This window comes from Pararge aegeria, chromosome 6 (genome assembly GCF_905163445.1).
Source record: "Pararge aegeria chromosome 6, ilParAegt1.1, whole genome shotgun sequence".
NCBI lineage: Eukaryota > Metazoa > Arthropoda > Insecta > Lepidoptera > Nymphalidae > Pararge > Pararge aegeria.
The window spans coordinates 3,280,015-3,295,910 of record NC_053185.1 but is presented as its reverse complement, the minus strand read 5'-3'; the positions used below and the strand labels follow the sequence as shown (position 1 = coordinate 3,295,910).

General features: G+C 39.3%; 1 protein-coding gene across 1 annotated transcript in view; it reads left to right on the top strand.

Annotated features, from left to right (window-relative positions):
• LOC120624260 (serine/threonine-protein kinase 17A) overlaps positions 1 to 15,080 on the top strand; it is a 322,872-nt gene extending 307,792 nt beyond the window's left edge. The window contains exons 2-7 of the mRNA XM_039890709.1: positions 7,198 to 7,369; positions 8,581 to 8,881; positions 11,186 to 11,414; positions 13,656 to 14,002; positions 14,335 to 14,474; positions 14,892 to 15,080. Of these exons, the coding sequence (XP_039746643.1) occupies positions 7,198 to 7,369; positions 8,581 to 8,881; positions 11,186 to 11,414; positions 13,656 to 14,002; positions 14,335 to 14,474; positions 14,892 to 15,080 (1,378 nt within the window). The remainder of the gene's footprint in view (positions 1 to 7,197; positions 7,370 to 8,580; positions 8,882 to 11,185; positions 11,415 to 13,655; positions 14,003 to 14,334; positions 14,475 to 14,891) is intronic.
• Positions 15,081 to 15,896: the final 816 nt, after the last annotated feature.

The window sequence follows — 15,896 nt, the reverse complement described above, 5'->3', positions numbered from 1 at the left end:
AGTTGGTAGCAACCTCAATGCAACTTAAAACTTGCAGATACACATCTGCAAGTTTTAAGTTGCATTGAGGTATACATTATTTCAATATGTTTTTATAGTGACTGGTATGTATGTATATTATTATATTTATTTTGTATATATTAGAATAAATATATCTTATCGCGTTGGTTTAGTGTATTGAAAATGTTTATATACATTTATGTATATTGTTGTATTTATATGGTAAATTGTTGAATACAATTATCATACCACATAGGTTATGTTTATATTAATTAACACCACTTATCACTGTCTACCTATTCCTGAGTCTAAAACTCAGCTTAAATTTCTCTGGTAGAAAAGGTTCCTAAGCGACCTTTTTGTACCTAAATCTATTTTAAATTAAAAAAGTACAAGAAGAAACATTATTTAAAGAATATCGATATAACGAATCGAATATAAAATAATATAATACATCGAAACTTCGATACATCGATATTTGTCCCACAAACCTAAACCAGCCACGCCTCGTCCGTCATTGCCAAGGACGCGTTGCTTGGCGGTCATCGGTCTGGTTGCGCAACCTTAGCCATCTGTTGCAGCGATTGAGTACACATAACGTACCTACTCTATGTACGCTGATGGCCACGTGGATGTCAGTAACATCTACATTAATATTAAAAATGCCGATGTTTGCCTGTTTGTTTGTTGCCTATTTTCGGCGTAAACGTTGAACCGATTTTGATGAAATTTGGCTCACATGTAGCTTGCATCCTGGAGATGCACATACATATATTTATTCGGAAAAAGCTGCTCATAAAAGTTACCCGTGGATATAAGAAAAAAAAAGTGTTATGGATGCATGGCTCTTGTTTCGCTTAACCAATCTTGTTGAAATTAAAGCGAAGATATAGTTTGCAGTAATCAATATATCCTATGGCTCTATCCAATAGAGCCATAGGATATATTTTATTCCGAAATTTTCCGAAATTTTTAAAAACCAAAAATAACGTCGACGAAGTCGCGGGCAACAGCTAGTACACAATGGACTTTCTCTATGACGTGCTACTACACTTAATGATTTTCGTTCAAACAGTTCAAAGAAGCACGTTTATGAGCACGTGGGTGACAATATCATAATAGACTAAATAAAGCATTTGATTTATTTGAGCGATTCGTATACTTTGTGTACACAGGAAGCCATTTTGGGATTGATTTATCTTAAGTGGTCTGACACAGCACAATAATGACACTCATTGATAAACGTGTCACATGTAGCCGTAATCTTAGTATCTTACCGTAATCTAGTTATCTAAGGGACAGATTGAGGGACAGAAAAAGTATTTATTGCAAAAAAATACAGAAAAAAAATGCTCTAAGGCGCAGAGGGATGAGGGGAAATCAATACTAGCATCAAAAGTCGGATGCGAGTGTTTGTTACCATGCCACAAATATGTAGGGTTGCCATACGTCCCCTATTTACGGGACTGTCACCGTATTTGACCATCCCGTCCCGTATTAATACATTGTTTGTGTTTGTATTTCGTCAAAATATGACTTTGCGAATTGATCTTTTTATTTTATCCTTTTGATACAGTTGAGATCATTTAATCACGCATTCTGTGTACATAAATAACATGGCAAGTTTCACGCAGCAACGGGTCAACGTAATTGTTCGCATGCAAAGCAATGAATAAACTATGTCACTTTGCAGTAAGATGCGAATTTGATCATGTTTTGATGATGCCATTCGTCATCGTATATTTTTATATGGAAAAATGACCGTATTATCGCGCATTCATAAAACTGACGGCCGAACATAAATACTCGTTGAGAGCAATTGTATTGAACGCGTTATGCGTCTATGACCGCTTAGTCTGTTAGCGCATATTTTTATATGTTCTCTAAAGGCAAAAAATTATGTCTCATCAAAAGATTGTTTATAGAATAAAAAAAAATATAAGAAATGTTAGATACTTATCTAAATTAGCATAGAGCTTTTTGTGACAGAGCTCGTCCGGGAAACTGCTAGCGCCATGCTAATTTCTGCTCAAAGCAGCTTTGCTTTTTTCCGGTCTGAAGGGCTTGGTTGCCGGTAAAACTAGCCAATTCCTCATAATGGTTGCCTGGAAGAAATCACTATAATTGATAAGGCCGCCTTTGTTACACAAATTTCATTGTACCTTTGTTGTTTTTGTCTCTTTTTTTTTTTTTCTTGTGTGCAATAAAGTATTTTTGATTTGATTTTTTGATTTGAAGGTCAAAGGGCGGCACTTTGTAGGACGTGCATGATTTGTTTAATATGAGATAATTTTTCACTTATCGTAAGTAAGAGAAGTGATGTTTACTTAAGCAATCCGTTCAGTTCAAATTTGTTTCAAATCAAACTGCTTCACGACTCGTCGGTTAGTTTTTCGGCTACACTCCACACAGCTGCCGTGGCAGGTGCGCCCTTTTCGGCGAAAATACCCCCCCCCCCCCTCCCTTTTTGTTACCATCTCCTCCGCTCTTCATACCCCTCGAATTTCAGATACTTGGGCGTTGCACAGAATTAAGAACGAACAGAACCCTCATTCAACATTGCATGCATTGTGTCCCAAAGACAGTGAAAACGTCCCGTGCACGGGTCACTTCACACCCGCGCAATGTTGCTAGCTGACAAACTTTTTCCTATTTTCCACATTTTATGGTAAACGTTAGAGAACATTACAGATAAAATAATTACTGCTAACTGCTAAATGGAATGAAGTGCCTAACCGCCTGTTCGAGAAGCACTGCTAAAGTGGAGTGGTTTTTGATTCTTCAACATTAGTCGCGTACATGGTTTCTGTAGGTTTTTAATTCTGTGGGGCGTAGCATCTGCACCAGTTTTTACTTTAAGCTGACGTTTAAACGCCCCAATCAGAGATCGTTTGAGGAATGAGGATTATATCCGTACTGCTCAGTTCAGAAGTTAAAATTGGGTTTGTAAACCTGGAGCTAGTGGATGATTTGTGTTAAGCGCTTAACCAACTCAAATGAGGATAGTGATTGTACTGAAACTGCAGTGCGCTTGTTTTTCTTGACGCAAAATTTTATATTTCTGCAAGAAAAATAAATATGAACTGTTTGCCTTTTCGTAGTTTTTCATAGTTAAGTTATGGGGAGGCTTTAGCCTAAACATTCAACGTAAAATTATTACGTGTTTTAAAATAACAAAAATGAATAAATATTAAATGTTTAGTGCCATTACTGGCTTGCAACATTTGAAAAAAAAATTTGGTCAATCACAATGTGTTCACAATGACATACTTCAAGGTACTGTTAAAAAACCGACGAAAATAACTATATTTTAATGAGACCCAACCGAGGGCTTACACACTCAGATAAAAAAACACAAACCGCCTAACGGCTGAGAAATCGGTCTGCAAACATATTATATACTTCAAAATCAGAATGCCGTTTTTCTAGATTTCATTTATAAATTCAGTGCCAAGTAGTTTACAATAATTTATTAAAATTTTGCCCAGTGCAAAACACTAAACAAATCGTTAACTAGCTCTTAGCTTAGCCCAATTATAAGGTTTCGATCGCAAAAAGTTTTACCTCGTGATTTACTGTTATTTTCTGTGGAAGGTGAATGACATCTCCTCAATGGAGTTATTTGGACAAAAACTGGTAATGCTTCCATTTAACCAAGACTGAACGCAATCAGTTTTTGCGTGTTTGTGCCTTTGCTTGTTACTGTTTACTCTAAAACTATTCGTTCGATTTTTGAATGAGTAAAAGTAAAAAAAAAAGGAAAAAAACCATGGTGGTGGAGAAAGCTTTGCTCGGAGTATCGAGAAATAAGAAATAAGGAGATCCCTAGACGAACCAGAGCTACCGACATGGTGTGCTGGTTTGATAAAACTGGTAAACCCATTGTCGGAAGACCCTTGACTAATTGACAGACGACTTCAACGAGTCTCAAGAACTGAAGTCTGGACGCAAGCGTCACAAGACATCGAAATCCGGTGCTCTCTACAAAAACCTGTGTCCAGCAGTGGACGTACATCGGTTGATATCATGACTGTAATGATGAAGTAAAACTTTTACGTGGCTTTTTGCATTACCATATATATAAGTTTTACGGGAATATTATGTCACCATTTTCAACTGATATTTGAAATACTAAATTCCAAATACATAGATAGATATCTTAAAAATATGTCATAACATAAACTACATCCATACATTAGACGGCCGATTGGCGCAGTGGGCAGCGACCCTGCTTTCTGAGTCCAAGGCCGTGGGTTCGATTCCCACAACTGGACAATATCAGTGACTTCTGAATTATATAAGCAAAAAAGAAAAATAGAAATAGAAGCAGAATAAAAAAGGCGATCTCTGCCAGGCAACCTTAGAATTAGGGAAAAAAGAGAACTACCTGCAGTTGGTACAAAATATGAAATAAATACATACGAATAACTAAATACTAATACATAAACTAATATACATAAATGCATCCATCATATAATACTTAGATACAAGTAAATAAATAAATACTATTAAACAACGGCTTCAGTTAGACAAATAATAACACTTAACGGCTTTTTTAAATATCGCCAGTGACTTTGACTGCCTCATATGTTTCAGTGTCTGTGATCTATGTAGTATTATGTATATTATTCATAAAAATATTCATCAGACATCTTAGTACCCCTAACACACGCTACGCTTACTTTGGGACTAGATGGCCAGTTGTGTATTGTCGTAGTACTATATGAATTTATTAATTCATTTATTATTTATCATATGTACTGCACATAAGACACGGCAAGGCTACGTAATTGCATAATAACAGAGATTATATTTTTTTGTTTTTATTTTTTTTTAGTTTGGTCTTATGTAAGAAAAAAAATGTATTTTATATTCATTCGTATGTGCTGATATAGAATCACGTAAATATAATAATTGAGCTCGCGTTCACGTGCTAAAATAGCATCCTTGCATTTTTTGTGTATGTATACTTTTTGACCCAAGCCATGAACACCAAAAATACTACAAAAAACGCAAGGAAGATAATACGAAGTGCGCGGTTGATGTTATTCCGTACTGAGCATATAAATCACTAGGTTGGAAAACTTAATAGGTATTAAAGCATTGCGAGACAGTTCCGTTGCATTCTTCGCGGAATTTCGCGCGTAGATGTGCGGCTAGCTTTATATGTAATGGTGCTACAATGTAATTTAGTGATACATATCATTACGCCTCAGAGACAGGAAGAGCGATGGATCAGACGCGTGTATCACTGGTGCTGACTGTTGTCTAATTATTCCAGCCAGGAAGAGGCCGTTTGAATGTTGTATGAATGCGTTGCTCTCGCGCCATCGAGCTGCTCGCCTAGGACCAGTGGTGTGCGCAGTATCATTTGGCAGTGATATATATAGAGCGTACTTTCACTTTGCTCAGACTCAGTGTCAAAACGTGATTGATTTGTGTCAGACACATAATTTGTCTCGTTAACCTATTTCTGGAGCATAAGATAAGAATATAAAAATTAAAATCATTATAAAATAGACTAATGTTATTAATTTTGTAGCACTCTACAACTCATTTAATAAGTCTAGTCTAATTATGTACTGCATACAAGTTTCATTTCCTTTTACGGGTAAACAAAACGGACAAGTCGCGATCAAAATTAAATAGGGAATCTTTGTAATTAATATGTCTTATACATATTGACAATCATAAAAAAAGTCTTATACGATTATAACAGTCACTTTCACGACAATTTTTTAAATAAAGTGTTTTAATTTCTCTGTGCATCCGACTTTATCTGATTCTTATTTGCTCTAGCTAGAACTAGAATTCGCCGTTGACGTCTGGGAAGAAAGCTAATTTAGGACCCAGTGGTCTCTTGCTTTGGAAGAGGGTAATCGCGGCGCGTCTAGCGTCTCCCCGCACAGTTAAGGGTTTCGTTGCTTTTCGCTCTTGGACGTCATGCGAGAGGGCTATTACGGCGACAAATGGCCCACTAATGGCCTTTTCATGAGATGTTTATCGCATTCAGCTTGTCTTCTTGGCGAAATTGCCCAATTACAACCTCTTACACATTACAAGTCTGTCCGGGAGGAAGCGTCACATGTATCATACTGATAGTAAGGGCCATCATGTAGATTATGTCACAAAAGTATCGTGATTTTTGAAGCCCTTCTCCGTAACCGTTCGTGTCAATGGTCAGGGAGACTTCACACCTGTGTGGTCTATAAACTCTATGCTAGACTATTAAACCTCAAATATGTAACGACTTAAAATATAGCTATATATAAAAAATTACTATCAGTTAGAGACTTGAGAACAAATCTTTACCTTTAAAACAAGAGTGAAAGGTATATTCTAGGTCTACATTTTAAATGCGAAAGTATGAATGTATACTTTTTTGTTTATAATCTGTTTTCGGCTCAACCGTTGAACAGATTGTGATGAAATTTGGCCTATATTATTAAGAAGGACCTAGGATAATATTAATTCCGGAAAACCTGCTGGTTAAAGTAACCCTCGGGATTAAAAAAAATGGATTTATTACCTATGCATACATTGACCGCTTAACTTGTCTTGGGTGAAATATAGCATGGATACTGTTTGGATCTTTAAGATGGTTAAAGGATAAATTTTATACCGGGAAAATAAAGGGGTTCGTCCGGGAATGTCGCAAGCAGCTGCTCAAAGTCCCAATAAAGAATGATCCATTTTGTTGACGAGCCTCCGACCTTTATAATTTTTTCACAAAATGAGTTCTGAATATTAGAACTTAAACAGTAAAAATAATAATGTACACATCCATCCATTGTGATATCATCTCGAATGCCGGCAAAACTGTATACTCTAGAATGTGTAAAACGTAGGGTTGCCAACAATATGTGCTATGAAAATTAAGCTCAATTTGCTATACTCCGCAAAAACCAGGAGAATCTGTATGGTGTAATTTATGATTTCTTCGAAGCCGAAGATCTGTTTGGTGTGGAGTTTAAAGAAATTATAAATTAGTATGGCAAATTAGGCTTTATTTTTAAAAACTATCATGGAATTCCGCAAAGTAACGCCTGCCTGTATCCAATAAAAATATGTATGATAGGTATAAGGAGCTATTGAAATAAAGTAGTCTGAGGAGACGACAAAGGGCAGGTTGTTGTGATTTATATATGGATTCCTAATCGCGATTGTATAATAACTGTTTGTTTTGATCCTCCCCAGGGGCAAATTCGCGTCGGTCCGCAAAATTCGGCACCTGGTCTCCGGCGAGGAGTACGCAGCCAAGTTCATCCGCAAGCGGAGACGTGCCGCGGACACAACGCGAGAGATACAGCACGAAGTGGCAGTGCTCGCCCTGTGCGCCACCAGCTCGCGGGTCGTGAGCCTACACGAGGTGAGCTTGTCTTTGTATGAAGAGGTCGTGTGCTAACTGTATCCAAATTCAAATTCAAAATCTGGTCTTACTCTAGAAACACTATTGACTGACTCTTTCAGCAACTGGAAGGCAGATTCTATTGAGGTGAATAAGGCAAGAAACTCAGCAGTTGCTCTTTTTAAACATATTTTACAAATGCTACGACTATAAAATAAAAAAAAAAAAAAAAACGACCAACTTGGATCATAAATGGTTAGTAAAATACAAAGTTAAAATTAAGTTAAGTTGTTAGTAAAATATAACAGGATGATCTTTTTTTATTTATTTTTTTCCACTACAAGTTGGCCCTTGACTGGAATCTCACCTGCTGGTTAGCTACAGTTAGAAAGTATGGCAGTTATATTAACCCCACAATCGGTTTCTACCGGAATCATCGTACCGGAACTCTAAATCGCTTAGCTGCACGTCTTTGTTGGTAGGGTGGAAACCAGCCAGGGCTAAAGCCGCCAACTAGACCAGAGATAATTGGGAAATTATAAATTCCCAGATCGAACCCGGTACCTCCGACTTAATACCACAGCGCTCACCGGTGCGCCAGGGAGGTCGTCAAAAGCTGTCCTGCTTGCAGAATCAGTTCAGGTTGTGGCTTATTGAAACCACGCAGGTTCTTTGAAAAGCCATAGTTGTTATCATAACATTTATGACATTAATCGTTCAAACCCACCAAACCGTATTGGAGCAGCATGGAGTGTCTAAAGTCTTATCTCCCTATCACCTATGCGCAGCAACGATATATTCAAAGGCTGAGGATAATAAACCACTAGAGGCGCTGTCGATGTCTTTTTTTTGTCGAAGGTTTGTCTCGCCGAAATTTTACTATATTCTTTCATCTTTTGATCCGACTTCCCGAGCCCTCATTAGCTCTTAATCCTTTTTTCACTTGAGACAGGCCAATGCCCAGTTGTGGGGACATGTACAACCTACGATAATCATGATAAAGCGGTGATAACCTTTAAACGTTATGAGCGTTTTAAGCAATTAAATATCACTTGCTTTAAATGTGAAGAAAAACATCGTTTGGTAACCTGCATGTCTGAGAGATCTCCATAATATTCTCAGAGGGCTGCGTGGTTGACCACGGTCTAAACCGTTCTCATTGCAGAAGGAGACCCGTGCCCTGTTGTGGGCAATGGATTGATGTGATGATGATGATGATTCTTACATTACAGGTATATGAAACACGTTCAGAAGTTGCCATAGTGCTTGAGCTGTGCACGGGGGGAGAGTTGCAGAGACTTCTAGACGAGGAGGAGCGGCTAACAGAGGGTGCGGCGCGCCGGGCCCTCCGCCACGTGCTAGAAGGGCTGGCACACCTGCACGCGCGCAGGGTCGCGCACTTGGACCTTAAACCACAGAACCTTCTGTTGACCGCAGCGGGAGAAGAACTTTTAATCTGCGACTTTGGAATCAGTCGAGCTATCCAGCCCGGCGCACATGTTCGTGAAATATTGGGCACAAGAGATTATGTCGGTGAGTTGCTTCTTATGTATAATCTCATCATTATCTCAAGACCTAAGATGGATGGATTGTTAACTAAGATGGAGCAATTTCCATCTTAGTATAGATCGAACCGTATCCTTTTTGGGGCCTGGTCTTTGAAGGGAGATTTTAAAATTGAGTTCGCGATATGTGTATGATACACTGTTTGGCTGCCTGAGAAATTTTGGAAACTAGCTTTTGTCCGCGTGAAGTCTGCTTTTGTTACGCTTTTTTTTTATCCCGTGGAAACCGTTTGCTTTCCTGGAATTAAACTAGCCTATACTCCTCTCCGTCCTTTCAACTAGTAACAGGCAACAAAGTTACGGGCGTGAAGGATGGATACAAATAAACATACAAACATACTTTCCCATTTATCTATCCATATAACGTCATGGAGTTTAAAAAACTTTGCACTGCCTATTCCGATCACTTGTCTCCTTATCAATTTTGGTTACTGGGAGCCTTATCGCGGAATTTTGGCACCACAATGTGATCGTAAGGCTTGCCAGCTGGCTGTCACTGGTGCTCCATTTGGCTGCATTACACAGTTATTGCCATACCATACATTTCATAGCAATCATTTTTGTATTGCAATTTGATAAATCTATGCCCTTAGTAAAATATTTGCACGCACTGTAAACATGGCATAGCTTCGGAATAGTTGGGCAGTATTTTTTTAACGCTCTGGCATATAAAGGCGCTGTCATTTGAAAATGTGACAAAACACCTTAGCCTTAATCATATTCGACATTATCACCAAAGTTCTACAGCTCAAGCTACGCCAAGCCAAGCCAAGACCTACCCATGTCAAGCAAATTTCTCTATTGAAGGCGGTCAGAAACAGCTTCCTTCTAACTCCGAACTCCGAAAACCCTCATTTCACTCTCTCCTCCTCGCTCACTCCAATGCTCTAGATCGCGCTCGGCGTAATTTTCTCCTCCATCATCCTCTCTGGGGCTTTGCACATGTCCCGCCCATTGCATTCTTAACAGTTTCGTGATCGAAACACTTCAGAGTGAAATCATTTTGAAGTTTTGTTTAGCTTATTTGTACTAATTATAAAGCACTGGGTACGCACCGACTCCTAGCGCAACGTGTTTATACATTATTTACAATTGTTCTATGAATACACTTAACCACCAGCTATGGGCCATGGAGTCATTATAGAAAGTTAAACTTATGAGAATAATTAGAAGCTTTGGGACACGAAACGTTAATTATTATTCAAGAGGTATAAATAACGTAAGTAACCTTGGAATTTAAATTCGTATTCCATGTAAATAAGAACAATTTTTATCGTATGCTTTTACGTAGGAACCTACGTTAGATTGCATAATTAAGATGCACTCAGTTGCACCTTCAGCTCTTCAATCCATCGACCATAACTTAGATAATTTTTATGGTCGGGTTGCCATGGAAATTACAAGGTAATATCTGTAATAGTTTGAATGTTACGTTATAGGTACACTTACTTTAACTTATGTGGTAAATGTAGTCGGTAACAGATAAGAATCTGTTTTGGACTAAAAGCAGCAATTATTTATCGACCATAAAACGTTTATGAACACGGATTGTGTTTGTTATTATGCTAATATGTGTAGATATGCGAAATAAAGCGTGGGAGGAAGTTCGTTAGGATCCAAATAATGTAGAATTTAATCGATTTTCTTCATGTCAATTGCTTCCTACATGCGTTTTAGGTAGTGATCGAATTGATCTTGGTCAAAAGTGTTTGTTTATAAAGTCTGCAAAATAAATTATTAGATATTACCTTATCAGATATTCAAGGATGTTTTTTTTCTTCCTTTTTATTCTTTGGATGATTCTTTTATTTCTCATGAATTACCGGTTGTCCGTCCATTGTGCGTGAAGGTTGAACAGTTCATATAATACTTTAAGTTACGAATTCTTCACGCCATCACGGATCATTGGTGAAGTATTTTCGTTAACATTTTTCGTGATAGAAGAATGGAATGCCAACTCCGGTTTAGTAAACACATCATTGGTTAGACCGCTAGCGTTACTTGGACAAACGAAATTCATAGGAAGTAGACAAATTAGTTACATTAATTAATAATACATTAATACCTTCTGTACGCAATAACTGAGCAACCAATCAACTTGATTAATGGCATAGAGTAGGTTAAAAGAACGCAGGGTACCATGGGCTTCTTATCCCAGGAAAACAAACGAGATTTTTTTAAAACCGTAATAAAACAAAACGCGGATGAAGAATGCGGGCAACGGATACTATACTAATAGATTTTATAAAGTTTGTCATAATTTTGTTTCCAGCCCCAGAAATACTCTCCTACGAGCCGCTATCCCTGGCGGCGGACATCTGGTCGGTGGGAGTCCTGGCCTACGTCCTCCTCAGCGGATACTCACCGTTCGCCGGGGACACGAAGCAGGAGACCTACCTGAACATCGCACAGTGCCAGCTGTCGTTCCCGCGAGATCTCTTCCGAGGAGTCTCGCAACGTGCCATCCAATTCATCAAAGAGACCCTTGTGGTTGATCCCAAGTAAGTTGGAAGATGAATTTATCTGTAGGTACTTTCTCTATTGTCGTTTCTTTATTTCTGATAATTGATACCTAAAGATTAGATCTCAGCCTCGAAAAGGTATATCGTGTACGTCGGCTTCTGTTGGAGGCTAATTTCGCAATGGTTAAGAATTTGTCTGACTTGGACGAAAGGAAATTGTATCTCCCTCAGTAGTCGGTCTTGTTAGTGAAAAGCCTCTGGTTTGCCTTTGATAATGTTATTTTGCTACCTTTTCTTAAGGAACAACCTTTATGTCTGATGATATAATAATAATGATATCTCGGCCTCCAAAAAGTAAATCCCTTTCGTCACCTTCTGTTAACTAAGCTTATTTTCGCAAAGGTTTAGAATTCGTAAAACTTGGACGAAAGCTAATTCGGAGAAGCCCATTAAATGGTCAGTCCATCTTTTAAGTGTCAAAACCGTCTCTGTTCTAGTTTTCATATCTTTGTTATCTTGTCAAATTAACACCATTTTAGCTTGATTAATTATTTTTCTTTATTCTTTGCAACGAAGATTTCAGTAAAATATTTTTCGCCTTGCAATTATATATAACGACTTAATATTCTTTTTCGGAGGTCTATATCTGAAGGATATATGCCCTCTCTTTGGAAATCTGCTTATATTACCCCTATTCATAAGAATGGCCCAAGAAATATGGTAGAGAATTATCGCCCAATTTCTAAACTTTGCCTTGTGGCCAAAGTTTTGGAACGTATTGTATATAATCAATGCTATAATGTCCTAAAGTCGCAATTTAGTCAGAACCAACATGGTTTCTTAAAGGGTAGATCTACGGTCACTAACTTGGCACTATTCTTAGATTTTCTTACTGATAAGTTAGATAGTCGTGACCAAGTTGATGCTGTATATACTGACTATAGCAAAGCTTTTGACAGGATTGACCACATCTTGCTTCTAAAAAAACTGGCCTCCCTTGGGATCAGAGGAGATTTGTTTCGCTGGTTTTCTTCTTATATTAATAACAGACTTCAAACAGTTGTGTTAAATGGTTTTAAATCAAATTGGATGGCAGTACCGTCGGGTGTGCCCCAAGGGTCCTTGTTGGGACCCTTTTTATTCACTATTTTTATTCATGATATCGATCTCTGCTTTATACATTCAAAATTTTTACTTTTTGCTGATAACTTGAAGGTATTTCGTACAGTCAAGTCAATAATGTTAAAGATGCGGAACTTTTACAAGCTGACTTGTTTAGATTAGATGATTACTGCATTCAAAATAAACTTGATCTTAATGTCTCTAAGTGTAACTCTATATCTTTTACTAGGAAAAGGGAACCTTTTCTCTATGACTACATTTTAAAACATCAAAACCTTAACAGAACTGATATTATAAGAGATCTCGGGGTACTCCTCGACACTAAACTAATTTTTGATTATCATATAGATGCTATTGTGACTAAAGCATTTAAAGCTTTAGGTTTTATTATACGTGTTAGTAAACCATTAAAAAAAATGAAAACCATCAAAATCCTCTACTGTTCACTGGTCCGTAGTCAACTAGAGTATGCTTGCCAAATATGGAATCCTGCGTATCACATTTATATCAATAAATTAGAAAGTATTCAAAAGAAATTTATTAGATTCCTTAAGCACAAATTTCACCTTCCTAAAACTTCCTACGAAATATCATGTTCGGATTTACAGCTTGTACCCCTTCATACACGTAGAAACATTGCCGACGTTTGTCTCCTACTTAACATTGTTAGAGGGTCAATAGATAGTCCGGAATTACTTACTAAGTTAGATTTATTTGTACCCTCGCGATTACCTAGGCATAAAAAGATTCTGCACGTACCCTTAACTAAAACTAAGAATAGATTTAATTACTTTATAATCCGTGTCTCTCGCCTTCTTAATTCTGTTTACAATGACCCCGAAATTGACTTATTTTATGGAAAGATGAATAGTGTACGTCGCAACTTAGTAGATAAACTGTTGCATGCTAGGTAAACTTAACACTTTGTTTTAGTTTGCTGCGTTTTTGCTGGGTTCTATCAGGTACCCTTGTTTATATAAGACTTATCTGTGGAAACCTGTTATTAGTTTTAAGTCAATCAATCTGTTAACTAGTTAGTATCTACAACTGTTGGTTTTCCAATTAAAGAAAAAATGAAAAAATAAAATAAAATAAAATATCACTTTTGGTGTATCCGAGTTAAAAGCAGTTTATGACACAACCGTTATCTGTTCTTAGGGGTCGTCTTACAGTGGAAGAGTGCCTGGAGCACCCCTGGTTGAAAGACGAGGCAGACATACCGCCCGCCATCGTTGGCGTTGGCTTCGGCGCCACCGACCTTGCCAGCGATGACGACACGCCCAACGACCTCGACAGTCTCAACGGGCACAACGGCCACAATGGAGTTAACGGACACAACGGTCACAACGGCACAACAGTCAACGGTGTGAACGGAGTCGGTTCAGTTAACGGTGTCAACGGTTGCTCCAATGTCAACGGAGTGAGCGTCAACGGAGTCAATGGAGTCAACGGACACAACGGCGTCAGTGAATGCAATGGCACCAATGGTGCGCACGATGATAATGGTGAGTTATATGCATTTTTACAATAAAAGGGTGGTGCACATATAAGAGTAGAGGCCTCTATGAAGAATAAACCCCTACAAGAAATAATAAACTGGGAATCATTTATCAAATTATAAAGTTACAAAGTTGTATTGAGAAGTTCGCTCGAATTTACCTTTGGTATTCCGTGGTATTCGCGCTCAGGAGTTACGCACACAACGTAGTCGAGCATGACGGCAAAAGAAAGCATCATTCCGTTTTCCGTGATGCCATATTTATCAATTTTATTACCAATGCGCGCCAATAGATGTTAAACGAAACTTTTATTTAATGTTATTACTCACTTTATTCAGACTCAGAGTCGCGCCCCGCGTCGCCCGCGCCCTCGGGGGAGCGAGGAGACAGAGATGAGGAGGAACGAGACAAGCCGCTAAAGCACGCGCACGCGAGAGACGTCTCCCCTCCCTTCCCGGACGCGCCCTCCACACCTAAGGTTGGTATTTATTCATGATTATTTTCAGCCTTTAACTAGTCCCAATAAGGTAACCGGGAAGGCCTGCACAGCGTCCTCGGCCCCGATTTCCGATGTAATCCCGAAGAAGGTCCGTTTGGACTAGAAACCTTAGTTCAAAAGCCCAACAAATCTGAAACGTCGCCCGGGCCGATGTCCGAGCCCTCGCAGAAGGCACCCGGTCAGGTCGACGTCCCCCCTTTCCCCCGAAGTTATCGAGCCGTGGGCCTCTTCTCATGACGAGATCTTGCTTTAACGGTGAACGATAACAGCATGAGATAACCTGCATGGCTGAGAGTTGGGTTGGACTAAATAGCCTTAACCCTTCTCATTCTCAGAGTCCCGTAGTGGGCGGATAATGATTTGATGATGGTCATTAATTGAACTGTTGGCGCGCAGGTATCGCGCAAGTCGCACCCCCACCCGCCGTCCGTGCTGGCGCTGTGCAAGAAGTTCCAGCCCGACTACGAGAAGCCGGCCAAGCTTGCGCACGCGCACGCGCACGGCGACTGCGGCGGCTGCGCGTGCCCCGCCCCGTGCGCGCCCATGCGCGTGCGCGCGCCGCAGGACCGCGCCGTGCTGTGCTAGCGAGCGCTGTGCTGTCTGCGGCGCGCGCGCCCGTGACGGCGGCCGGGGACACGGGCCGCGCGGCGGACACTGCTGCTGACTGCTTACTTTTGGCGGCATCGATGATTGATTAACTCCTTCTTTCAAATTAATAGAAACAGTTTATTGAACAGCACTCGTAAAACTTATTTGGTACGTACCTTATCTCATGTTGTGTGCGCTCGGCAGAACTGTGTCACTAACTTTGAAGACAGACTTGTTGTTCCGCTTCTGGCATAGTTTTTACGAATCTTATTCCACGTTGACAAACTTGGAGCGTTAACTTGGTATTTTTTTTGTCCGACCGCCTGTTTGCCGTCGGCTTACTTATCTCAGGGTCGACCCGAACAAACTTGAAAAACAGACTTATGTGTGGTCGGCACAACATATCTCATTCGAACTTGTTGTGGACATGTGATTTTGGTTTTGGCATACTAGTTACAATTATCACCTGTTTAACGCCAATGTTTTTGTTGGTGCAATAACTGACACTATTCGGTTCAGTTTGTAATTCCCTTTTAATCCCACTTCAACCGCAGAGATATTTACTACATAATTTAACAATCCTATTCAAAAGAGTATGCCGAGTCTTTGAAGTAGCCGACGCCCGAGCAAACAGACGAGATATCGCTACTTATCAGTGGAAGCGAAGGTTAACTGAAATCATACGAGCTATGTTTGAAATTAATCATTCGTCAATGCCTACTCAAGATGTGATGCAAAAATAAAGCAATCTAACTCTAAGGGATACGTGTCCGCTTCCCCCGTGCTCCGCCGCGCACCGACACTCGTGCTACC